The sequence below is a fragment of the Lissotriton vulgaris genome, chromosome 10 (assembly GCF_964263255.1).
Source record: "Lissotriton vulgaris chromosome 10, aLisVul1.2, whole genome shotgun sequence".
Classification (NCBI taxonomy): domain Eukaryota; kingdom Metazoa; phylum Chordata; class Amphibia; order Caudata; family Salamandridae; genus Lissotriton; species Lissotriton vulgaris.
Window position 1 is genome coordinate 753,325,989 of NC_141698.1, and position 26,936 is coordinate 753,352,924.

The window sequence follows — 26,936 nt, forward strand, 5'->3', positions numbered from 1 at the left end:
AAGGGGACTACCCTACTTATAAGGTACTCTGCAAGTCTATCCTCTACTGGCTCAAGAGGGAGTAGGGGAGCTAGTGCTGCTAGTTCTGGAGACAGTGTCCAGGGAAAAGATCCAAGATTAACATTTCAGAGTGGGTCCATCACACCCCAGACAACAGTTCAACTGTCAATCAGGTGCATTCTACCCTGCCTTCTACTCTTTTGCTTCTGTACTCTTGTTCTCCTTGCTGGGGTATCAACAATGGGGTGCAGGGTGCTGTAAAGTTGGAATCGCTACCAAATCTAAGCAACCACATCTCCCCTCTACCACTAAGTGGCACTTTCAGAGAGCAGCCAACTGGTGGTCTGCATTCAGGGTGTTAGCAGACCGCTATGATGTCCCCTAAGCACGCGCTCCATGTAGTATGCAAGGTCCTTTCAAGTGTGTCCTGAATATTATTTCCACACAACATTTTGTACATATTTGAACTGTGTATATAATATTTAATTGTACACTTTTAATTTTAAACTATAAAAGCCCAACTAGTCGATGAATCTTTGAGTGTTACTTGTAGTGTTCCTATGGGCATTATTACAATGGCGGGCGACTGCCGCAGCAAAGGGGACCTTCCGCCATAGGTGTGGCGGTCTGCCATGCCAATCAGGATGCGACCGCCATGGTGGCAGTCGCATTTTTCACATTGCGGCGGGCGATGCTGTTAGCAGCACCCGCCGCAATGTGAAAAATGCATGTTGTGCATTTGCATGTACAACGTGACAGGCACCGCTTGGTGCCTGCCACCTTGTGCATGCAAATGTAGGGGGCTACGATGGGTACCTCCCAAGTGCACCCCCACAGCCCCAACACCCCAGGGGCCCGTAACAGGCCCCCAAAACAAAACACTGCATGCCTTTCCATGGGGGCATATTATGCTCCTTTTCTGCCCGGTCAACGAGTTGACCGGCCGAAAAGCGAGGGAAGGTCTTTATGTCCACTGCGGACCCTCCCAGTCATACTAATATGGTGGGGGGTCAATCAGGCTTGGACGGAGGGCGGATCGCCCTGAAGCGCCTGCGGTGGTACTACCGGCCCAGCGGGGGCGATCTGCCCGCCATCCTAATGGGCCCCTATGTTCTGAGTTTCAAGCTCACTGAGGGAGTTTTGAACTGTTCTGTCTCACAGAGGGATACTGGTCCACGGTTAAGTCTGTAATACCCTTAAACACTAGTAGCTTACAATCCCAATGTATGCGATCATTCAAATTTATAAAGACATATTAGAGCAGAGTCTTTATATAACGCATTAAATTGTCTATATTGTGGATTGAGGTTAAGTAACTTACTCCCCATTTTCAAAGCTTGTTTAACAAACGGTTGTCACCTGCTCAAACTCTTGATTCTGGAGTAACTGAGCTGAAGTGTTAAAGTGTAATATGACTGCGAGCTGCCATACAAATTAACCTCGAGTCAAAACCATGTCTTAGGAACAAGATAATTGACAAACCTGCAGCGCTTAATTAGAGAAAGAAATCGAATCTTAGGGGCATATGTATCAAGCCCTTTTCCCGTTCGCAAACGGGCCGATTCTCAGAATCAGCCCGTTTGCAAACGGGAAAAGGCCTTTTGGGATGTATCATCCCAAAAGGGCATTGCAAATTAGAGAATCTCAAAATGTGCGATTCTCTATTTTGCGCTTGCATTTAAGGAATCGCAAATTGCGATTCCTTAAATGCAATGTATGAAGCACAGAAAAAGGGCAATTTGGCTTTAAGGAATCGCAAATTACCACCAACTTCAAGTTGGTGGTAATTTGCGATTTCTTTTAAAAATTCACTTTTTTGCACTTTTTACATAGGACATGTATGTGCACCACATGTGCACATATAAATATTTCAGGGGTGCAACAGGGTTTCCTTTTGACACGTTGGCACCCTTGAAATTATATTCTCAATTTGAGATTCTCTAATTGCTAATCGCAAATTGAGAATGTCTTCCCACTCATTCCTATGGGCCTCCTAGCCCATAGAAATTAATGGGAAGGTATTCCTTAATTGCGATTCGCAATTTGCTAATGGCAATTAAGGAATGCTAAGAAATCGCAAAATATTAGCACTTTTTTTATTACATCCCGTTTTGCGATTCTCAAATAGCGATTCTCTAAAAATCGCTATTTGATAATCGCAATAACGGTATTCTGATATATATGCCCCTTAGTGGCAAAAGCTGGTAAGGCCTTTTGAGAAACCGTATCCCTGTGTTGACTGCAAACATGTGAAAGCTTTTCCTACAAACATATTTTATAAAAAAATACGAAAAATGAATTTTGTAATGTAAATGATCATACAATGTCAATTTAAGGGCTGTTTTACGGTTTTGATACCACATTATATACTCTGTTTGTAGAAAGTACCCAAAATCATTATAAAGAATAGCTTACTCTAAAATAAGATGCCACTGTCTGCGATTTCATGTTTGTTGTCTCCCTTGGGTGGTGGATGGTATCGATAAATTCAACCTGCATGAAAATAAATCTTAATATAAGCCTTTTCATCTAACGAGGAGTAAGGTCAGTGTTACCATATAAACAATGCACCCTTTTAAAGCATCAAAAAACAGTGACACTTGACCCTTTGTGAGGCGATTCTATACGCTATAATGCGCGAATTGACAAGCAGAACAGAGTACGTTCTCTGTTTTCACTATGGAAAGACTATGCACCTGAAAGCTATTACCATTTTGGACAGATGGAACAGCAGCAAATTCATTTTTATGCCCTGAGGTGTTCGCAAAAGATCGTCGTGCCTTTAGAACACGATTAATTTAGCTATTAATATGCACATTATTTTGTTAATTTCAAGGCCTAATGCTCAACATATTTTGTATTAAGCACAAGCATTATAATGCAATGTTCTGAGAAGCAAATGTTAATTCTGTGGGCTAGAAATTAATAATTTGGCAAATCAGTGTGTGCTTTTTAAAAGACCAGTTTGTACTGATGCACACGGTGTGGAATTGAAGAGAAGGTGAAACTGAACCTTAGGCATTTTAAGCTTTTATAATTTGCACCTGTCAAAAATGTGGGTGGCAACCAATATGTGTATACCTCAATGAAAACAATACTAGTCAGTCAAGATTCACAATTCTTACCTCTCATCGTACAAAAAAAAAATCTGATGCTAAAATACAACAATGTATCTTATTCTAATATTAAAATAATTTTAGGACTGGTTTAAACAAATGTCGTGATGAAGAAAAACAAGAGAAAGCGAACAGGTAGAGAAAAAGGAAAAAGTGTTTTACCTCACTGAATGACCTGAATATCAATAAAATATCCCGCTGAACAGGAAAGGAAGAAAGAAAGAAATCAAAGAAGTTGTTACGTAGGTTTAGTGGACGTGAGAACACAGCCTTTACCAGAGGGGGTGTCATATTGTAGTAATGATTCTTACCTTTCCGCGACTGGTGGGTTTCTGGGGTGAGTTTACTTGGTAAGCTATGGCCCCCTTTGTTTTCGTATGTGCCAGATTACCTGCAGCAGATGAGAAAGTGTCAATAGCACTGTGTTGTGGTCCTAAAGTTTAAAAATTACACTCTGTAGTTTAAATCATTGTATATAGTCATAGATCATGAATAGTTATGACATGGCCTGTTGCTGGATAACATAACAACAAAATGATGGATGAAAAGGCTTACATTTATATGAAGCAGTAGTAAAAGTTAAGGGGGCTAACACCATGGACCCTTCTCCTGCCACACCTGGCAACCAAATACTGGCTTCACAAAATTTGAAATACCTACTCATGAACCAGTAAAGAATAGCAAGCGAGTCCAACCCACCACCTGGAAAAATAGAATGAGATTCCTTTCACAAGCAGATTTAAAACTATGTATTTGTCAAAAGGATGCCTTAGCATTGAGTAACAGGATTAGTCTGCAGCAACAACACTGATCAAGATTGTAAAAGCTTACCATGAAATCTCAATTCTTCACAGTGCCCTAGTCAGTTCTCCCACTAAAGGTCTTTTTCAGGTGCATAATAGCGTATGGTATGCCTTATACCTTTTAACCCAACAGCCCACATCAGGTTTCGGTGCCAGGGCATTTATACACACATTTCACTATGTTGCTGCTGTATTTATTAACAGCAGAAGATATTTGATTGAGTTGGGACTCATTTCATAACCCCTCCCCAAAACCTATTAGGACTCTTTTGAAAAAAAGTCAATGCAATCCATCTCGAAAGCGGCATGCACCATCCCAATGTAGTGGCCTTTTCAAAAAAGCATCTATGAATACTGGAAGTGGTACTGTAGGAGTACTCTTTTACATACTCTTTCATACCTCCCTATTACAAAAGGTGCAAAGACCGAACAGTCCTTTCTATTTGTACTAACTGTATATGAATATTCCCTAAATATTCCATTGCAAATGTTTTGGGGGCTAATTCCAAAGGTATTTAAAAGAGTGCTACAGGAATACTACTTTATGTACGCTGGAATGGCTGTATGAACAGGCCCAATTTTTTTTAGCAAGACTTGGCTCGAGAAAAAAATGTCGATAGGAAATGTGCGCCAGAGGCATATGGACTGCGCTTGCGCTACAAATGTTCACCAAAAGGTTTAAAGAAATGGATAAACGAAGGTGCGATTTCCTAGTTCATGTATGCTTGCAGCGCGTTTAGGACTTAATTTTGATTACACAAGCGTAATCTCATGCAGGGCACAAGTCCTAAAAAAAGAAGTGGGGGACGCTGTCACCGGCAGTGACATCACGCCAGGAAGTGACGTCACGAAAGGTGGCTTGCACCGTTGGGCTCATTGCCTCCCCTCTCTCACCCCTTAGATGCGATTGCATCTGAGAAGTCAGCGCGTGAGCAGCGTGCTGTGAGCTCCGATCTCGTCCCAGAGAGGCCAAAGAATGAAGTCCAGCTGTTTGGCAGGGGGGACGGCGTCCACCCGGTAAAATAAGTGGGGGGACGCCGTCCACCCGTGTGGTACCCCAACTCGAGCCCCGATCTCATGTAAACCTAGTTACCCGTATTACCAGGATATCTCGTAATTTCTGGATTGTGTTTTTTTTTTACATTTACCCCATTTCCTTAACTGTCTCCCAGAAGAATTAGTATGAGCAGAAAATGTTGCACAGGAACTGTCTATCGCAACAGCAAGTTCTTGGCAATATTCACCTTGCAACTTACAGAAACTAGTTCGACATCTATCTTGCAACTGTACGCCTTTTTGCACATGAGTGCATTGTTGGCATGTGTCTGTTTTGTGAATGAATGGACAGCGGACGGGCTCCAGAGAAAGCTAGGTGAGGTAAGTTTTTTTTATCGTGGGCATGTTGCAAAAATAGGGCTCTCTGCATTAGCCTTGATTTTCACACCTACGCTCCCTTGTGTAATGCACATGAAACCTATAATTCTCGTCAGAGCTACCATATCACGCGAGAAAAAAATTACGTAACTCCAGCCAACCCCAATGTTTAAATATACATGCTTGTATTTACACAATTGAAACAGGAAATGCAACGTAATACAGTCGTGAACAAAGGCTTTACAAGTATTGATGCATTGTAGATAAAAGTTAAAATATTTGATTTCAATTATGATATACATCTGTCTTAAATCAATTGTGTGCCGAAATTCCCAAACTATAGGTAAACACAAACAGAAGATTGATCGATGGCCTGTGTCCTATTTCCTCCACCACACTATCATTATCTTGGAGGAAATTCTCCCGATAGATTCTCTTATGGATTTAGCATTTCCTCTGGAAATATAATATGACCACCCAAATCTATTTTAGAGCCAGTAATTCGCTGTTAGTATTCAAAATTCTCATAAGATTAAATTGGGGCTGGACCAGAGTAAGTACCCATATTTTGTTTTTGTTCTACATGCACCCGGTTTCCCAGTTGTCTAGTCTCAAGGGCGAATGGTGGATCTTTATTTTGTATGGCAAAAAAATAAAATGCTGTCATTAGCCATTAGTCGAACTCAATAAATATCCAGGTCTATTGAGTGAGGGGCTTATTAATGAGCTTGTGATGCAGTGTAGCACTGCAAGTCACCCTGCTGTGCTGCGTGACATGGAAGGGGCAGGAAAGCGCTGTATTTAAGGCAATGTGGTGCATTCCTGTTCTTTCCCTTGCTCTGGAGCCCTTTTGGCAGCCTAGCACCAACGCAGATACCCTTGCACCATGGTGCGAGGGTGCTTGTGTTAAAAGCAGGATTGTTTTTGTGCAGGAATGGGCACCTTCAAGCACATAAACAATCTGGGAGGAGATTCTTCTATGTGTGCTGCAGAATACAGCACACCTAGAAAGAGGAAGACAAGAGGAGAAATAGAGATAGTGGGCAGGTGTAAGATTTTGCCACATCCTCAGGTTTTACAAATTCTTGTGAATCTGGGGATGCTTCAAAATCCATGGGAGTCATGGAAGGCTTTCACAGGGCAGAGTAACAAAATACAGCAATCTGCGCTGCATTGAGTCACTTTAGATTTTTAAAGCCGCTCAGAGCCATGCAAAGAGGCTTTGCATGGCTTCTGAAATCTGATTTAGAGGTTTATGTCATGCTTGTACCACTTTGCATGGTGAAACGTGAAACAAACAACACTCCCATAAATTAGCCCCTGAGTTTCTACAAGGCTAAGCTATTCTTGCATAAAAATCAGCTCCTGCATACCTAGACAGAGTGAACGTTAATTGCTATTCTATAGAAAGAAGGCATCAAAAGAGCTAGGCAAAAGAACACACCACTGTATCAACATCTTCTGCTGTTCTAAGTGATAAGACATGGTGTACACATTCAGAGGTTGCATTTTCTCATGTTCTAAAATATACTAATATTGCAATTCAGGAATAGTCATAAGAAAACAGAAAATGGTGGCGTTGCTAGGCGGCCGAACATGGCAGTTGCATAGCGGTAGAGCTCCGTTAGTGAAGCAGTGTCCCCACGTCAATCCGCACATTTGTCCGATCAAAACTAACCTCTGTACGGAGGAACCTGGATCCAGGACCGAGCGGGAGTCACCCGATGGAAAGCCGGTCAGAATCGAGCGCCGGGGAGTAGACTTGCGACTCCCGTTGACATTGGGCCCACATCGGATCAGCGGCATCGGGCTCTAGTGCAGATTGAGACCGGCCGGAAGTAAAGGCAGGACGGCAGAGGGCGCCCGGAAGTGCGCGCTACCCAGACACCCCCGTTAAACCCCGGTGGGACCGACAACCGGAACTCTCCCCTGACCCCCCCGGGTGCCGCCGGATCCCAGCGACGACTGGGACACGCATCAACGCGCAGAGAGGAGTCCCCCCAGCGGAGCCCCGTAGCGGTGGGGTGCGGAGAGCGGAGTGCTCGACGGGAGAGGACCCGTGCGCGGCAGTTCCCTGTCCGATAGTGTGGGTACGAGAGACAGAGTGCGGGCACAGCCGTCAGGGAGCTCCGCAGGTCCCACCGGAATAAATGACCTCCCGGCGTTGCTACACACGCTGGCCCTAAGCGACGAAGTCTGCCCTAACGCACAGAGGTAACGGCAGGAGAGTGTAAGGGCTGGGACAGAGCAGGGCAAAGGAGCACAACGGCCGCGGGATTCCTGGGCGCGCCCGGGGGCCGGGGAGAGACTTACCTGCCTCATCAAGCCGGCGGGACACACGCTGACGTCATCGCATAAGTGGGCCTCACTACTGCACCCAATAGCAGCGGAAGGCAGGGACTGTGGGCGCTGAGGTGCAAGGAAGAATAGCACGAACACTTTGACCATTGGGGGTGACGGATCTGTCACCGATTTGAGGAACCGAGTGGAAAACGCCACTGTCCCGCGTTTTGAATCCCTCCCTCCTGAAACCTCAGAGTACAGACACAGAACCCAGCAGACACACCTGAGACAATCATGGCAGGTAAAGGCCCGAGACACAACGCGTCACAATCCAAGCTGGAGAAATACGCATTTGATAGACAAGCTGAGTCGCGCACATCAACAGGGAAGACCCCGGAAACCGATGGGACGAAGAAAGCAACACTTGAGGACGTGATGAAGGCTCTGGCACAGGTACAGGCGACGGTGAGGTCCACGGCCACCGAAGTCTCTCTTCTGAGGGCGGACTTTCAAAAGATGGGCGAGAGAGTAAAGCAGGTCGAGGTGGTCGCCGAATCCTTAGTAGAAGACGTGTCGGACCTCCAACTAGCAATGGAAAAGGTAGCAGCGGAGAACAAGACTCTGAAAGAAAAGCTGGACGATCAGGAGGGTCGCTCCAGGCGCAATAACGTGAGAATTATTGGAGTTCCGGAATCAGAAGGCACCAAGGCCATGGACCTCTATGTGGGGAACCTGATTCAGACGCAACTCAAGCCTAAGGGTCTATCGCAATTCTTCTCCGTGGAGAGCGCGCACAGGGTCCCAGGAGGAAAACCTAAGCCTGGAGCCACACCTCGGCCAATATTGGCAAGACTTTTTAACTTTCGCGACCATGACGCGATCCTACAGGCAGCAAGAGTGGCCGCACCGATACGGGTCCAAAACTCTACGTTGGCTTTTTTCCCAGACTATACTGCTGAGGTGTCACGCCGGAGGAGGACTTTCCTGGAAATTAAGAAGGACCTGAGAGCCAAAGAACTATCATATTCCATGATCTTCCTAGCACGGCTAAGAGTGGTAGCGGACAGTAAGGTCTGGATTTACGATGCACCAGAGTCAGCCCGTGATTGGCTGAAAGGATGGCGCCAAATGGGACCACCCCACCGCTCACACAGGACACAACAGAACCAGCGCGGAGACAGCCAACCGAGATCACATGCATCAGGAATGGAGGGTTTATTGCACTCACACGCCCTAGAAAACACCAACACACTGGAGGACGTGGAAGAATAAATCCCCGGCTGCATGCTAAATGAACAATGTAGAGACTTCGTGGGCGTTTCCCGGCTTGGACACTGATCTGGATGAGACCGGAGAGGGCAGGGGACCTGGACACTCCGGGGAACACTTCACTCCAGCAAACAAGTACTGTTCATGGGTTGGGCGAAGCACTCTGCTGAGTTGGGGAGGCGGGCAGTTCCAGGTCCGAATGGCAGGGAGGCAGGGAGGGGGGTGGCATGGGGGGGGATATTTCACTGTTCAATGTACACTACAAGCCAAAACACAACACACATTGTACCAAGTTCAAGTTGGGGTGGGGACGGGGACACCAGTTAAGTTTTTAAGGAATCTACATGAAGGGTCATGCTGTGATCTAAGGCATTTGAGTTGCACATGGGGCAGGCGGAGACGAATCACTTGGACCGAAAGGCATGTTTGGTGCCTGCACAGCCACATGACGCATTATGACAGATTCTCCATCACGTAGTCGGGAGGAGGGGGTGCCCAGATCGCAGGGAGCCCCCCTCCGCCTACTGACATGGACTGTAAGAGGGCTGGGAGACAGAGTCAAACGTGGGTTGGTACTCACCGCACTAAAAAGACAGGGCCCAGACCTAGTGCTCCTTCAGGAAACGCATCTAAAGGGAGGGACTACCAAGGCGCTAGACAGGAGGGGGATATAAAATGTTAGCACATTCGGAGTTCACGTCAGGATCCCGTGGGACTGGCATTTTACTGAGGAAGTCCTCACACTTTATACCACTGGGTACAAAAACAGATAGCCAGGGATGCTTTGCTGCCTCACAGGGCCAATGGGAAGGGAAACTCATTAATGTAGTCTCGGTGTATATCCCCCCGGCACTTCATTCAGTCATGCTACCGGCACTGGGAGACTTTCTCCTGACCCTCCCCGAAGGGGATGTTATACTGGGGGGTGACTTTAATGCAACTATAGATACTCTAATCGACAGGTTCCCAGCCACGAGCCTTACCGGGGGGCCTTCACGCCTCCAGCGTTTCTTGACAGCTATGGGTCTAGTTGACGTATGGCGACACACCCACCCTCAACTGAAACAGTACACCTTCCACTCTACTGTGCACAATAGCCTATCAAGGATAGATTACTTCCTGGCACTAGGGGACTGCATACAACACGTGGACACAGTCGACATCCAAGCTAGAGGCATTTCAGACCATTCCCCGATTACCCTGACACTCTCCGCCCAGGAGAAAGCACGAAAACGCATTTACCCCATACGGGCTGCGTATCTTAAGGTGCCCAAGATCAGGAAAGCGCTTAAGACTGCGACGGTGCATTACTTTGCAGAGAATATCACCTCCGTACAGTCCGCTGCGACCCTGTGGGAAGCATACAAAGCGGTGTTGAGAGGGCAAGCGGTGACCACAATCACAGGTCACAGAAGGGAAAAGGCACAGGAGGTGGCCGAGCTAGAACTAGCGCTACAACAAGCAACAGTGACACACGAAACTCACCCCACGCCAGACACAGCCCATACTCTGTACATCAAACAACACTTATAAACGGAACATTTATGACACCAAGTGAGGGGGCAGATAACTGACACACAAACTAGGATCTATGATATAGGAAACAAAGCGGGCAGGATGCTGGCATGGTTGGACAAGAAGGGGGGGAAGTACCAGAGGTATCCAACAGATCAGAGATGAAAGCGGGACACTACACACAAGCCCCGAGCAAATAGTAGAGGCCGTTGCCGATCCCTTTGAGGGTGTGTACACATCGGACAGAGTGGTTACCGTAGACATGGCTAGGGCAGCATTAGAACCCATCCAAACACTGAAGCTACAACCAGAGGCGATAGCAGAACTGGAAACGAACATAACTGTGAGGAAATCCAAACAGCGATACGAGCGATAAAACCCGGTAAGGCGGCCGGTCCAAATGGCATTCCGATGGAATGGTACCAGGCCACATCGGAGAGGCTCAGTAACCACCTACTTGCCATGTATACAGACTGCCTATCGACAGGAGAACTCCCACCGGACCAAAGGTTAGCGACCATCGTCGCAATACCTAAACCTGGGAAACCGCCGGAAGAGTGCACTTCCTACCGTCCCATATCTGTACTCAACGCAGAAGTTAACATTTTGGCCAAGCTCCTGGCCACCCGCTTAATGACACACCTGCCAGACCTCATACACCCCGACCAATCCGGGTTTATGCCGCACAGAAACACAGCACTAAATCTGCGGAGAGTGCACGGAGTGCTGGCAAGAGCAAATTCGATATCCGATCCAGCAGTAATATTAGCACTCGTGCAAGGATGGCATTTGATCTGGTGGAGTGGAATTACCTGTTTGAATTTCTGGCTCACTTAGGGTTCGGACCCAAATTTCTAGCATGGGTCAGATTACTATACACAAAACCGGTGGCGCAGGTGGTAGCGAATGGCCATATTTCGTGAATTTTTCCCCTGGAGAGAGGTACCCGACAGGGTTGCCCCCTATCGCCACTGCTTTTCGCAATCGCCTTAGAGCCATTGGCACACTTGATACGATCCACCCCACTGCTTAGAGGGATTTCCTGGACTGAGGGATGGGAAGACCGCGTCTCCCTGTACGCCGATGACATGCTGGTGTACCTAACGGACCCGGAACGTAGTATTCTGGCGCTCTTGACCCTATGTGATGAGCACGGGAAAGTGTCGGGCTACACTCTGAATTGGACTAAATCGGAGCTATATGTGTTGAAAGGCCCGCTCCCGATACTTAGCGCAGACTGCCCCTTGAAAGAGGCTGGGTCGTCCTTTAAATATCTGGGCATTCATGTCACCATGGATCCTATAGAATTCGCACAGAAAAACCTGTTGCCGCCCATAGAGCGGCTTAAGCAAGACGTCGTATTTTGGGCCGGGCTACCCCTGACGATGGGTAAAGCGGCACTCTACAAGATGACGTCACTACCGCGCTTCTTATATGTTCTGGAGAATACGCCGTACTCGGTGGCACCGGGTTATTTCAGGAAGGTGTCTGCGCTGGTGGCCGGTCTCTTGTGGAGCAACCGCCCAGCACGCATTGTGCAGGCTAAAATGCACAGAGGGTGGTATGACGGGGGGATAGCATTGCCAGATCTCAAACTGTATTATTGGGCAGCACAGTTGAAAAACATAAATCAATGGATACATGCCCCCCAAAACGACCCAGCATTCAGATCAAATAGGACACAACTAGGAACTAACACCCTGCTTGCCCCTTTATACGACCAGCGGAAGATACGTAAGGTAACGAGACCCACGAGACTCACGGCAACGATATGGCACATAGCACTGGCGCCGCTCGGTTGGAAAGGGAGAATGACCAAACTCACTTCTCTGTGGGATTCCCGGGCCCTGGGACTCCTGCGAAACAGCAGGGGCTTCTCACGTTGGGATGAGATAGGCCTATCTACGGTGGGGGACTTGTGGGAACGGGGTACGGTAATTCCCTTTGACCAATTGAGGGAACAATATGGACTGGGACCAAGAGAATCGTTCCGGTACAATCAGATTCGACATGCATTGCTCAAAGCCATCCCCCCGGAGACAGAAGTGCCAGAAGCCTCCTCACTTGAAGATCGCATACTTACGGATTTTATGCCTGAACGGGCAACCTCGCTCACATACCGTAAACTAATCAACAACTTGCCAGACCCCATGACCAAACTTAAAGACAAATGGGAGGGAGACGTGGCAGCAATGGATGATAACGAGTGGCTTGAAGCGCTGGCATCGCCCAGAGAAATAGGCATCTCAGCTAAATTCCGGCTTGTACAACTCAAAATCCTACATAGAGTGTACGATACGAGAACGACCTTACACCTCATGGGCCGCGCACAGCACCCATACTACCTCCGAGGCTGTGGTGAGGAAGGTACGTTTTTTCACACAATATGGGAATGCCCACGCATTCAAGAATATTGGAGGCGGATAATGCGCACGATTTCTCAGGCTATGGAGACTTCACTGGTCCCTGAGCCACGAAAATGTATACTCAATGTGTGGGAACCCAACGATTTGTCCAGACATGGCTGACAGTGGGTCACTTTGGGCATGGCAATCGCAAAGAGGGATATCGCACAGAGATGGGGGGCGGTGGAGGTCCCGACGAAAAAACAATGGTGTGAGAATATGGACAGGGTAATGATTACGGAAAGGGCGGTCTACGCTAGCAGGGCATGCCCGAAGAAATGGAACAAGATCTGGACCCCATGGAACACATATAGAGGGGATATTTGTGACACCTTACCGGAAGACGAACCAATAACATCAGACGAGGAAGGGGAGGAGGACTAGCGGACCCGGGCATGTGAGCCTTGAAGTAGGGGTAAGACTCTGGGTAGACCTTGGAAGTCGAGAGGGGTAGGTAGACGGGGCGATGGGGACAGGAACACAGCATGGATCTCCACCTACAAGTGACCTCAGGGATGAAAGTCTTAGATAGCCCTGCAGACATGTGGCCAACCATACTCTCCAGGAACCTGCCTAGACATAATTGATACTGATTCACTTTCACACTTGATGACCTAAAATGGGATTTCTTTGTTGTTTTTTTACGTTGTATATTGTTAAAAAAAAAAACTAAACCTACTCAGACTAGTAACCTAATTGTGATTGATGCGCCAACACAGTGATGTAAAGTAGCCGAACCCTGAAGGGGAGCCCGAGGGGCGGAATTATGCACAATATGCAATACTAACGCAAATGTACGGCGGCCGGCCCCCCGGGTTGTAGGCCAGAAGCTGTGTAATAATGCATGGTGCAATAAAGGTTTTTTAAAAAAAAAACTTAAAAAAAACAGAAAATGTCTTTGGACAAGGGAGATTTGGACAGGATTACCAGTTGACTCTGTGTCACTGGAATGCATAGGGACCTATCAAAGAGGCACGCTGGAGTACATAAATCAGTTTCCTGTGGCACTCATACATTCTCTTACATGCCTTATTAAATTGGCCTCAATGCATCTAAAATCAGAGTATTGAGGGAATAGTCATACACAGTTAGTACAAATAGAAAGGATTGTACCCTCTTTGCTCTTTTTTTGATAGGAAGTTGGTCTTCTCAAGCCAATTTCCAAATGCATGCAGGAGTGCATACTCCCATAGTACTGCTTTCCACACTCATAAATGCTTTACAGACCTGGCCCCTTTGTTTTCTTTATTTGGGTAATTTACCAAGTGACTGCATTTTGGGACTTGTAAGCTGGGTACAGTTCAACTGCAGACATTTCACTAACAGCTATAAACAATAATTTGAAAACTGAAAAGTACAAAGCGTTCTCATTACATGGAATCATGTAGTATCCTACATCGAAAATGATTTTTTGTGTGAAGGCAATGATGATATCTTTTAGGTCTTGCATTAGCCATGACCTTTTGATTTTACTAAAATTATATGTATAATATACCTCCTTAAAGGGGCTTTCAGCCACCTCTTCATCTATTGGTCGTTGTTTTGTCACTCCCATTTAGCTTCTGCCCACTACAGTATACAGCACAGGGCAATGGGTCAGCCTACTTAAGCTACTGATTAATTTCACATTGAACAAGTGCATTTTGCTCTTTCACAAGGAGCATATCCACACACAATGTAGTTCCCTTCAGTGTCAATGTTTTTGCTTTTAGTTTATAATTACTTTAGTGCTGTCTTTGTAGCCTAATGTGATAGCAGGATGCTTTTGATATAACCTCAGGGAACATTCCAGCTTTAACAGATCCTATCTGCTGCTACTGCTGTTGTAAATTCCTTTGGAGTGACCTTGTTTATCTGACTGCTGCTACTTCACATCCACTCATGTGAAATCGAAATACTAGCTAATCAGTGTGCTCTATCTTTGCACTTCTGTCTTTCTATGTTTTGTTCTTGCTTTCCGGCATTCCTTCTTTCTTGCCTTCTTCCTCTTGCCTACGCTCTTCCATTCATCCCTTCTTTTTTCTCTTTCCTGAAATCCTTCTATCCTGACTTCTTTTTTTCTTACCTATCTGCTTTCTTTCGTTCCTTCTTTTACCCTTTAATTTTTCCCATCCTTGTTTCTTTCCTTCCTTCTTTTCTCCTTTTCCTTCTTTTTTCCCTTTTCCCCTTTTCTATTTCTTTTTTCCTTCCTTTTCCATCTTGTTCTCCTTTCCTTCTTTTTACTTTTTCCTCTTACCTTTTTCCCTCCTTCTTTCCTTCTTTTTCCTCCCTTCCCTATCCTGCTTTCTTTCCTTAGACCCTTTCTATTTTCTTTATTTCCTTCCGTCTTTCCTTTTTTCTTCTTACTTTCTTTCTATCCTTCATTTCTTTTTTTCCCCCTGTTTTCCTTGTATACCTTCTTTTCCCACTCTTTCCTTCTATTTTTTAATTTCCCTTCTTTCCTTCTGGCTTTCCTTCTTTCTTGCTTGCCTTCAGATCACATGTACTCTAAATATAGGCTAATCTGTCTGCTCTTACTTTGCACCTCTGTCTTTCATCCTTTATTTCTTTCTTGACTTGTATTTTTCTTGCTTGACTTCTTCAAAAGTAAGATGCTAGCTGGCAATGCCATTCCAAAAGGCTTCTTAGGTCTGTGTCAGCCAAAACTTTTGATTCTACTAAAATTATGTGTTTAACATACTTACTCATAGGGTTTTTTTTAGCGACGCTTCATCCATTAATCTGGTATTGTGTCATTCATATTTTTCTTTCAACCACTCAAGCATGCATTAAGGGGCAATGCATTTTCCCATTTAAGCCATTGGCTGACTTCAATATGACTTCCTGCATGCTTACCTTTCAAAAGGAGCTAAAAAGGGTAATATGATATCTGTTTTTTTAAGACCAAATAATTTTTGCCTTCATCACATTTTGTTTTGTTTACATTGATGAGAGTGTGGCAGCTTCTTAAACAAAGTTTTACAAAAATCATGATAAAACAAGAATTGGCAGAAGACTGGCACCTGACCTATTGACTTTGCAAATGCTTGCTATAAGATTGCAGTAGTGAACATAAGGTAGGGAAGGTGCCATGCGATGTTAAGTGACTTCTACCATTGTACTTCTTATCAAAAATTGCTCCTTGTTTCCAGTCCTGCTGCAGACATATAAGCAATTTACTTCTAAAAACCAGTTTGCATTTACCCGATGACTACATTGTGGATTTCTTCTGATGTTTAGTTTCTTGCAAATCTATGATAAATTGTACATCTGATTTCCAGAAAATATGCTGCGGTACTCTCTAGGTAATGTGTAAATATACTTTTTTACACCGTAAAAGGTTCAAGTCATAAAACAGACCATTGGAATCCGAGGAATATAAACATTATAGGACTGGTTCAAAACTTATTTTTGTCCAAGTGGAACTTACACAACACTGATCGATAGGTGTCAATCGCCTTACGTGGATTTAAAAAAGAGCATTAGCAGACAAATCCGAAAAATTAAACCAGTTGCCAGATTGTCAATTTCAATAAATATCTGTCCGGGACTAAAAACTCGGATATTCCTTACCAGGTCCCTAGCAAACTGTTAGTGAGCCTGCATAGTCTTGTCTGATTGAAGTTGTGCACAATTGTTCTGCAAGTCCTTTCCCTACATTGTAATGCTTGGCGGAATTAAAAAAGTAAACGTACACTCCAATATTTATATATGGTTGTAGGGAAATGGATTCTTCCACACAAAAAAATGCTTTTGTACATTTGAGTCATTCGTACCTTACCGGATTGTTCACAATGCAGACAATACACAGTAGCTCATTACTTTGTATGATAAGCTACAATCGCTATAATGTGTGTCACCTGCCATTGCAAACTGCTACATCTATTTGGAGTGGATTGATTCTGTGGATATTTGTGTAAGAAAATACAGAAATATTTTATTTGGGATTAATTTGTCCCTCCGAGGATGGAGCATTGGCGAAGCAGGTAACTCCCCCACAGATGAAACATACCTCTCTCTGCCCTCTGACTAACCATGCCTCACAATCCTCACACCACGCCAGAGAGAAAACACACTCCACATATTCACCACTCACTCTAAGCAGGTGGTAAATGCATGAATTTCACCCCAGTATTCACAGGTCCACTGGTTATTCCCCAATCCTGGGGAAATAACTTTAATCTCCAGATATGGTAGAGAAGATTCTAGCCCTCTGGTATCTGTGCACCTGTACCTGGGGAACTCATAATGAGACCTCTAGTGCTGTCTGGTTCTGTGATGGCTGTGGACTACAAAACAGGCCACATGCTCTTTTAAAAATGTTAGTTGTTTTTATTTCCCGTTTACCAGACCATCACTTTGGTAAGGCCAGCTCTATGTGCACAGGACACCGGCTCAAATGCACAGAGCACAGTTAAAGGAAAACATTTTCCCCACCTACTTCTGAAGCATAACTTGATTTTAAATTACATGCTGTCCTTGCAGGCTATGTTACCGCACATTTAGATGTTACATACAGTGCACTACAAGTGCATCTGTAAGTGTCTATAAGAAGCTGCTCCCAACTCTAATTTTACATCATATAGGTTAGATGGGTTTATATTGCAGGAGTCAATGAAAGGGCACCAGTCTCTTAAATCTAACAGGTTCTAATGTGAGGTCTGTGTGTTTACCTATGTGTTGCTGCTGTGGCTAAATGAAGCAAGCAACAATACCTAGGCAATCTCACATAGTCAAGGAAACAAGCATGTCCGGGAAAATTAACGAAACAAAAGAGTGTATAAAAAACATTCACTTTAATGATTTGTCAAAAACTATTTTGTTAAAAATTGTGTATACACCACAATACATAATATATATCAGATTTTATAATCACAGGATTTAATTAGACCAAGAAAAGAGAAATAAATGAAATTAAATAATGGTAATATCTATAAATTCTATCGACGCACGTTTTGGTGTACTCAACGCCTTCTTCAGGAATAGCCTAAAAATTACCAGGCCACCGGACAAGTTGACATGATTCACAAAAGGCATTTTGGAATATGGAAAGTAGTACTCCACTAGTAATATTTAATTTACACGCTCTGGGTACATGTAGAACCACTTTGCTAGGGATGTATAACTAAATTAAATATGCCAGTTGGGGATAAGCCCTTTAGCACTGCTTAGCACTGGTAGAAAGTACAGAGTCCTTAGGCCAGCAAAAACCAGAATTGCAAAAATAGCAGGGGTGAAGGCAAAATGTTTGGGGGAAGGTCAGCCTACGGCTGACAGATATAACACTAACCCTGTCCTGCTTGCATGAATTTTTCATTTAAGATAATTTTAATCTCCAATTGCACTCCCTCACTATTATCAGTTTACTAGGCATAACGTTGTAGAAGTTCAAACAAATGCAGCTTCATATGAAAGATTTTTCTAACTGGCACTCAATACCCTGTCTTGGCAAATAGCAGATCTCTTATCTTTTATCTGTTCTCTCCTAATCAGAGGAAACTTAAGAATTTGGTTCTAAGGAACATTTCATTGTAAGTAAAAAAATATTCTATAGCAGCCTCGAACTATGTACTAAAATATGGAGCCCGACTTGATCTTTAAAGATGGAAGAAAAATCGGTTTCAAATACACTTTAGATGTTGCACCATGTGCATTTGGATACAGGGGCTTGCAATATAAAACTTTCTAAAAAGGAGAATCCAGTGCACATTATTGAATATATGCACTATGTATTTAGCCACAGCAGCAAATGTGGCTAACAAGGACCCCCTGAACAATACATTGTTCAATTCCTAGGACAGGGAAAACTGAATGAAGCAAGCAACTGTTCCTAGGCAATCTTAAATAGTCAAGGAAACAATCATGTCATGGAGAATTAACGAAACAAAAGAGTGTATAAAAAATATTCACTTTATTGATTTGTTGAAAACTATTTTATTAAAAATTGTGTATACAACACAATACATAATATATATCAGACATTATAATCACAACATTTAATAAGACCAAGAAAAGAGAAATAAATGAAATAAAATAGTGGCAATATCTATAAATTCTTTAGAATCAAATTCTTAAGTTTCCTCTGATTAGGAGAGAACAGATGAAAGATAAGAGATCTGCTATTTGCCAAGACAGGGTCTTGAGTGCCAGCTAGAAAACTATTTCATGTATAGCTGCATTTGTTTGGACTTCTACAACTTTATGCCTAGTAAACTGATAATAGTGAGGTAGTGCAAATGGAGAGTAAAATTCTCTTAAATTAAAAATTCATACCAGCAGGACAGGGTTAGTGTTATACCTGTCAGCCGTAGGCTGACCTTCCCCCAAACATTTTGCCTTCACCCCTGCTATTTTTGCTATTCTGGTTTTTGCTGGCCTAAGGACTCTGTACACTTTACCAGTGCTAAACAGTGCTAAATGGCTTATCCCCACCTGGCATATTTAATTTACTTATACATCCCTAGCAAAGTGGTTCTACATGTACCCAGAGAGTGTAAATTAAATAATACTACTGGAGTACTACTTTCCATATTCCAAAATGCCTTTTGTGAATCATGTCAACTTGTCCGGTGGCCTGGTAAGAAACAACAGAAACTGTTTGTAAGGGACGCACTTTTCACAAGCCCTTACGGTGCTAAATGTATTAATGAATTCTGTTCTTTTGTATACTGTGCGATGCTACAAATGTAATCCACTTTTATCACACATAACATTATAACATTAAAACATTCCTTCTACTGAATCAACAATCAAAAATCCGGATGTTTCTTTGTCTTCATTCTTGACAATTTGTTCTGATTCCTCGTTTATGCCATGGACAATGATCCATTCATGGTAATCATAGCGTATTCACTGCTCCCAATGCATTTCGGTATGTACCTTCATCAGGGGAGTACTAAAACAATGAAAACATTCCTTGTAATCAAACAAATTATGGCATAATACTGTTTTGACATGAGTCATTAGGGGGAGACCCTTCCACTCTCACCGAGCGTGTTATGATGATTCGCTATCATGCTCACTGAACAAAGAGTCCAACCAAATGTAATGTGAATACCATAACATGATAAAAAAACCTTGTGGTATATGCAAAGAAGTAGCTGTTTAGTGCCATGCTAATTGAAAAGTGCCCTTTCTCCCTGTGATCCAAATGAGTGCTGCTGAACACACAAACACTCACCTATAGTGAATACTCAAAAATATCTCAAAAGAATCATTAGACCAAATGCAACCGATGCCTGTAAATATCAAAAAACAAACAAGTATATGTTAACTGTTTCCCTAACGCTCACTTTACATGAATGAAAACCAACCAATGTGAGTATAACTTAGAAGCCACCTACTTTGAACCACTGGCTGCAATCTCTGAAAAATTAATTCTCGAGGACTCGATAACGATGTAAAATGTTCAGCAAAGCAGACAACAGACCAAAAACCAACCTTTAATAACTACTGCATTCTAATTGTTGCTTCCAAAACCTCACCCGCTGCACCTTTGAAACCCCATCATACCTGACTCGCAAGCGCCAACTCCTCCTCGCTACTTCCTCCTCCTTGGTGTATGCGTCTTTGCTAGCGCGTACACCGCGTAAACAAAGTAAACAGTGCCTTCCCTCACTACGTGTGTTATAAGCGGGTCTGTGAACAAAAATAGAAAATGGACTATACTACTCATAGTACGTGCTCTCGTTTCTCTGGTGTTGTGTTTATGTAAAACTTTATTAAACACTTGGTTCTCTGCTCCTGCACACCATGGATATTCCAACTCTATTGTTCCAGAGATAACACCGTCTTGCTTACGTAACAATTGTAAATTAGAATCCCACCAGCTGAAAGCTAAGTATCGTATCTTCTTATAGCTAAATGGATGATACTGAAATCAAAATGATAAGAATATTCGCGTAAATGAATGCATCAATAACAATACGTGAGTGACCTGTGTGTGTCTACGATTGCCATATTTTAAAACCCCCTTAAACTCGTTCAATGACCCAGACAGCCAAATTCATGAATTCTACACAAAGTGTACACTAATACAATCACAATTCATAAACAATAATTATTAAAAGCATAACATTTCTATTTTATCATTCAGCCCACTCACTACCAGGGTTTTTAAAAATCGTATCCAAAATGTTTCCCTTTGAGATAAGTATCTGATGACATCAACATGTTCACACTCCAACACCTTTTCCAAAATCGTGACCCGTAATTGCGGTATAGTATGTTTCATTTCACCCCAATGTACAGCCAAACATGATTTTGAGTTTGCAGTTCTAATCATACTCTCATGCTCCGTCATGCGGATCATGACTTTTCTAGTGGTCCGCCCCACGTATACCAAACCACACGGATATTTGATCGCATATACCACCATGCTAGAATTACAATCAGCTGTGTGTCTCAATTTGATGATCTTCCCCGTACGAGGGTGTATGAAACACTTTCCCACCATGACATTACCACAATGGCCACAATTATGACATTTCATCATGCCTTTATCTCCTTTGTCTGCTCGAATTACTTGACCTTGCTTCAAAATTTATTTTAAATTCTTAGAACGGGTGTGACCAAAGATAGTTCTGTCCATGAAAACCTTTCTGAAATCTACTTCCGGCTCTAAGATCTCCCATCGTTTCAATCTCCCATCATTTCAAGACACTTTTCTGTATTGCTGATGACACTGTAGAATATTTAAGCACAAAAACTTCCATCCTTAATGGAGGTTTTGTCACTTTCCTTAACAAATCCACTGGTTGTAACTGACTTGCTTTTTGCCTTGCTGTTTCTATAACTGAACTAGGGTAACATCTATGTCTGTACTCCTGAAATTGAGTGTCTATTTCCTTGTTGCTCTGAACCTCATCTGAACAGATCCTCCGTACTCTAAAGAACTGAGAGAGTGGTAAGTGATTTTTAAGTGATGGAGAATGAAAACTGTCATAATGGAGAGCATTATTCCTGTAAGTTCGCTTCCTGTACAACCTGGTGGTTAATGTCAGTCCTTTCCTTTCAATCAGTATATCCAAATAACTGATTTCAGTTATGCTCTTCGAATAGGGGAATTTTATCTGTGGATGACATTGATTAAGTGTGGTCAAAGAGTTCTGCAATTGTTCTTGTTGGCCCTTCAATACTATTAAAATATCATCAATGTACCTAAGGTACAACCTAAGGTGATCTGTCCATTCATTTCTACTGAGGATATACATATCCTCAAACCTCGCCATAAAAATATTCGCGTCCGTGGGTGCCCCCCGTAAAACCCATTTGGGTACCCATCTTTTGAAGATAAAACGTATTCTTCCAGCTGAAATATCCATGGTACAAACAAAAATGTAACAATTCCAACAGAAATACATTCAAATGTTCATCATAGTCATGATTGAGCAGCATCCACTCTACAGCCTGCATTCCCTCAATATGGGGAATGGAAGTGTATAGTGCAGATACGTCAATCGTACATAACCATGTTTCTTCATGAGGTACGACAGTTACCCCTAAGCAGGCTTTTTTAGAAGCAGGCCGCACGTCCAATCATCCACCAGACGAGCACACCATAGACATTATGAGTGAACAAGGAGGGGACAATGGGTCCAAAAAAACAAGGGGCAAAATGCAATTGCAAGAGGACCTAGTAATGATCATTTCAGATTATGAACTTAGCAATTATGAATATTCTGTTTTGAACAAAGGCATGTCTTTGCCCCTACTTATCAGACTAATGAGCTAGAAACTGAAGTAGCATTGTTTAAATTCATGCGGAAACTCACATTAAGATGGTTTTTCCACCATATGTAAGTAGACTCACAAGAGGATAGTTCTGTTCAGAGTTCAGAAAAGGTGTTCAAACCTAAGAGCACATTTATCCCGCCCATTTCCCATAAGCCTTTAGATTTGTTCGAAACACTGGTCAAGAAGGATTTGTCACGCATACATCAGACACCAAATAAAAGTAGGGAATTTAACAGGGAAAGAAGCAGCGACACTCAATAAATTAGCCACCAATGAACTTATTAAGATTGTACCTGCAGACAAGTGGGGAGCCCTGGTTTTGTTAAATACAACCTATTATAATTTGAAGGTTGAACAACATGTGCAGGACACCAACACCTATTTAGTACTTGACATGGATTCAACGAAGGAGTTCCAAGCAGTTTTATCTCAAATTCTCAAAAAGGACAAATATTTAGGCTGGATTAATGAGCAAAACCATAGATTTTTAACATCAGAGCATCCTAGGAGACCCAACATATATATGTTGCCAAAGATGCACAAAAATCATCCTGTGGATCCACCATTCCGCCCTATTGTGGCTGGTTGTGGGTCGCTGCATGAACCTTTGGGAAAATTCTTAGATCACTTCCTTCAGCCTTTGATACAACAATGGATTACGTATGTACAAGACACTACAGACTGTCTTAAGAAATTGGAAAAAGTAACAATATTACCTGATGAAGAAACATGGTTATGTACGATTGTCGTATCTGCACTATACACTTCCATTCCCCATGTTGAGGGAATGGAGGCTGTAGAGTGGATGCTGCTCAATCATGATTCTGATGAACATTTGAATGTATTTCTGTTGGAATTGTTACATTTTTGTTTGTACCTTGGATATTTCAGATAGAAGAATACGTTTTATCTTCAAAAGATGGGTACCTCTATGGGTTTTACGGGGGCACCCACGTACGCGAATATTTTTATGGCGAGGTTTGAGGATATGTATATCCTCAGTAGAAATGAATGGACAGATCCCCTTAGGTTGTACCTTAGGTACATAGATGATATTTTAATAGTATGGAAGGGCCAACAAGAACAATTGAAGAACACTTCGAACACACTGAATCAATGTCCTCTGCAGATAAAATTCACCTATTCGATAAGCATGACTGAAATCAGTTATTTGGATATACTGATTGAAAGGAAAGGACTGACATTAACCACCAGGTTGTACAGGAAGCAAACTGACAGGAATAATGCTCTCCATAATGACAGTTTCCATTCTCCATCACTTAAAAATCACTTACAACTCTCTCAGTTCATTAGAGTACAGAGGATCTGTTCAGATGAGGTTCAGAGCAACACGGAAATAGACACTCTATTTCAGGAGTACAGACAAAGAGGTTACCCTAGTTCAGTTTTAGAAACAGCAAGGCAAAAAGCAAGTCAGTTACAACCAGTGGATTTGTTAAGGAAAGTGACAAAACCTTTATTAAGGAGGGAAGTTTTTGTGCTTAAATATTCTACAGTGTCATCAGCAATACAGAAAAGTGTCTTGAAACAATGGGAGATCCTAGAGCAGGAAGTAGATTTCAGACAGGTTTTCATGGATAGACTAATCTTTGGTTACACCCGTTCTAAGAATTTAAAGAAATGTTGAAGCAAGGTCAAGTAATTCGAGCAGACAAAGGAGATAAAGGCATGATGAAATGTCATACATGTGGCCATTGTGGTAATGTCAAGGTGTGAAACTGTTTCACACACCCTCATACGGGGAAGATCATCAAATTGAGACACACAGCTGATTGTAATTCTAGCATGGTGGTATATGCGATCAAATGTCCGTGTGGTTTGGTATACGTGGGGCGGACCACTAGAAAAGTCAAGATCCGCATGACGGAGCATAAGAGTATGATTAGAACTGCAAACTCAAAATCATGTTTGGCTGTACACTGAGGTGAAATGAAACATACTACACTGCAATTACGGTTCACGATTTTGGAAAAGGTGTTGGAGTGTGAACATGTTGATGCCATCAGATACTTATCTCAAAAGGAGACATTTTGGATACGTTTTTTAAAACCCTGGTACTGAGTGGGCTGAATGATAAAATAGAAATGTTATGCTTTTTATAATTATTGTTTACGAATTGTGATTGTATTAGTGTACGCTTATTAGCTGGAATGTTGCTCGCACTAGAGCTAAGAGGTCTGACCCAGTTTGGCTGGATTTTGTAACAAAACATGATATAATTGCTTTGCAAGAATCCTGGGACCCCTCATGTAGCTTTAGCCTGGCTGGTTATACAAGTTGTATAGTCCCGGCAACTGCGGGTACAGCGGGGAGAGCAAAGGGAGGATTAATCTCCCTTTTTTCCCTAAATCTAGTTGGGTCTTTCAAGCTAATTGAATCTAGTTCGTGCAACAGATTAATGGTGGAATGGTTGATTTCAATCTCCCGTAAGATTCTTTTGATTAATTTTTATAATTCCAGAGAGCGCGATCAGGGTAACCAACATTTGGAAGCCTTGGAAAAGTTTAAGCTTGACTATAGTTCGAATCAAAACACTATTATCGAGTTCATCCTTATGGGTGATTTTAATATTCATCCTTGTGGTGAGGAGTGCTACGCGGGGGTACATGAGGGGCAGCTTGGCTGTACGGTCCCCCACTTTGAGCATACAAGGCAAGGGGAGGCACTTGAAGAATTCTTGGCTAACTGTAAATTTTTTGAATCAAGCCTTATAGAGGGGGAGGCAAGGGTTGCCACTTACAAGGGCACCTATCCTGGCACAGTTATTGATTACATCTTTATTTCTACCAGGGTTTTATATAGGGTAGAGGCCTATAAGGTCTTACCTTTAATATTTAGTGGCCATAACCCAATGTTCCTCGAGTTTGACTTAGGGGTAGCAATGGTTTACAAGAAATGCCCCCACCAGGTTGGGCTATCAATAGTCACTAAAGACCAAGGAAGGAGGATAAAGTGGTCCAAGGTGGTCCCTGAAACTTTTCTTGATGATTTGCTTGTCAAGGTCGATGGGCATATGGCCATCTGCCTTGATAGCAACTCAACCTGACCAGAGATCATTAGTGCTTTTGAAGCCATATGCACACCGATCTCGAAGGGACTTGACTAACACAAAAAACCCTGAGGGGCAATCCCCAACCAAGATGGTTTGACAGTAGTTGTTCCAGGGCTCATGGGGCTTTGCTTAGAGCGTTAAAAGCCAGTCCAAGAAATAAGATCGTCATCGCAGTTTTAAGGAGGTCATATAAACAAGCCACTAGCAGACGGCAAACAGAAATTAAAAAGGATGCATGGGATAAGCTCCTTTCAATTGATGTATTGCATGATAGTAGGAAATTCTGGGCAACAATTAATCATCCATTCTTTGCCGCCTCAGAGAACACAACTTTGGACTGTGGTATTCAAGATGACCAATGGCTTCGCCATTTTAAAGAGATCTATGGCGCTGCTGGCCCATGCGCCTTATGGGGTCCTCCCTTGGTGCCTGAGTCTAGGCCCCTATTATCTTTTAATTTTGATGAAGTAGAAAGGGCGATTCAGGAGACTTCTAAGAATAAGGCCCCGGGCCTGGATGGGGTGCCAGCTGATCTCGATGGCAACTCCCCGACTTTATGGGCCAAGATTTTAACAAATGTTTTTAATGCCTCTACTGAAAATTTGTTCCCCGCTTCTTTGGCTACTTCTGTTATTATTCCAATTTTTAAAAAAGGGCAGCGTGAGGATCCCTCCTGTTATAGACCCATTTCCCTCTTAGACTCTGCAGTCAAACGTTTGGGCAGAGTCCTACTTCATAAACTTAGGGATAACATAGAGAGCTTAGGGGTCCTTTCTAATTTACAGTTTGGGTTTAGAGAAAAGAGAGGCACCCTCGATCAGTGCTTAAACCTCCAGCTTTTAATTAGTAAATATATGGTGGCGAAGGATGGGTCCTTATTTATGGCAATTATGGACCTATCCTCTGCCTTTGATTTAGTGAATCGGGGTAAATTGTGGGCAATTTTACTACAGATCGGCATTGACCCTCCCCTGGTTAGCTTCTTAGCGGCCTTACACCAGGATCTCAAAGCTTCAGTTAGGAGGGCAGATGTACGAGCCACTTTAGGTTAGAGAGGGGGGTTAAGCAAGGTTGTATCCTGGCCCCTCTTCTCTTTACTATCTATATTAATGCTCTGGAGAAGTTTTTAGGGAGTTTTAAGGTGGATTTTCCACGTGTAGGAGAATCTGTAATAACGGTTCTCCTATACGCGGACGAGGCAGTTTTATTGGCTCGCACAGGAGTGGGCCTTCAGAGACTGCTGGATTCCCTTGGTGCTGTCAAGGACACGTTAGATCTGAAAGTTAATATAAAAAAAGCACATGTTATGGTGATGGGTAAACTTCGCAACAGACTTAAATCTAAATCCTTCTTTTGTAAGGGAGAGGAGGTGTCAAGGGTTGGT

The 26,936-nt window shown here is 43.1% G+C and overlaps 1 protein-coding gene across 1 annotated transcript in view; it reads right to left on the minus strand.

The window, feature by feature from the left end:
- Positions 1-26,936, minus strand: part of MYO3A (myosin IIIA) — a 1,386,887-nt gene that overhangs the window by 609,427 nt on the left and 750,524 nt on the right. Inside the window, exons 24-26 of the mRNA XM_086939966.1 lie at positions 3,428-3,507; positions 3,279-3,314; positions 2,416-2,493 (exon numbers count right to left, since the gene is read on the minus strand). Coding sequence (XP_086796092.1) covers positions 2,416-2,493; positions 3,279-3,314; positions 3,428-3,507 — 194 coding nt within the window. The remainder of the gene's footprint in view (positions 1-2,415; positions 2,494-3,278; positions 3,315-3,427; positions 3,508-26,936) is intronic.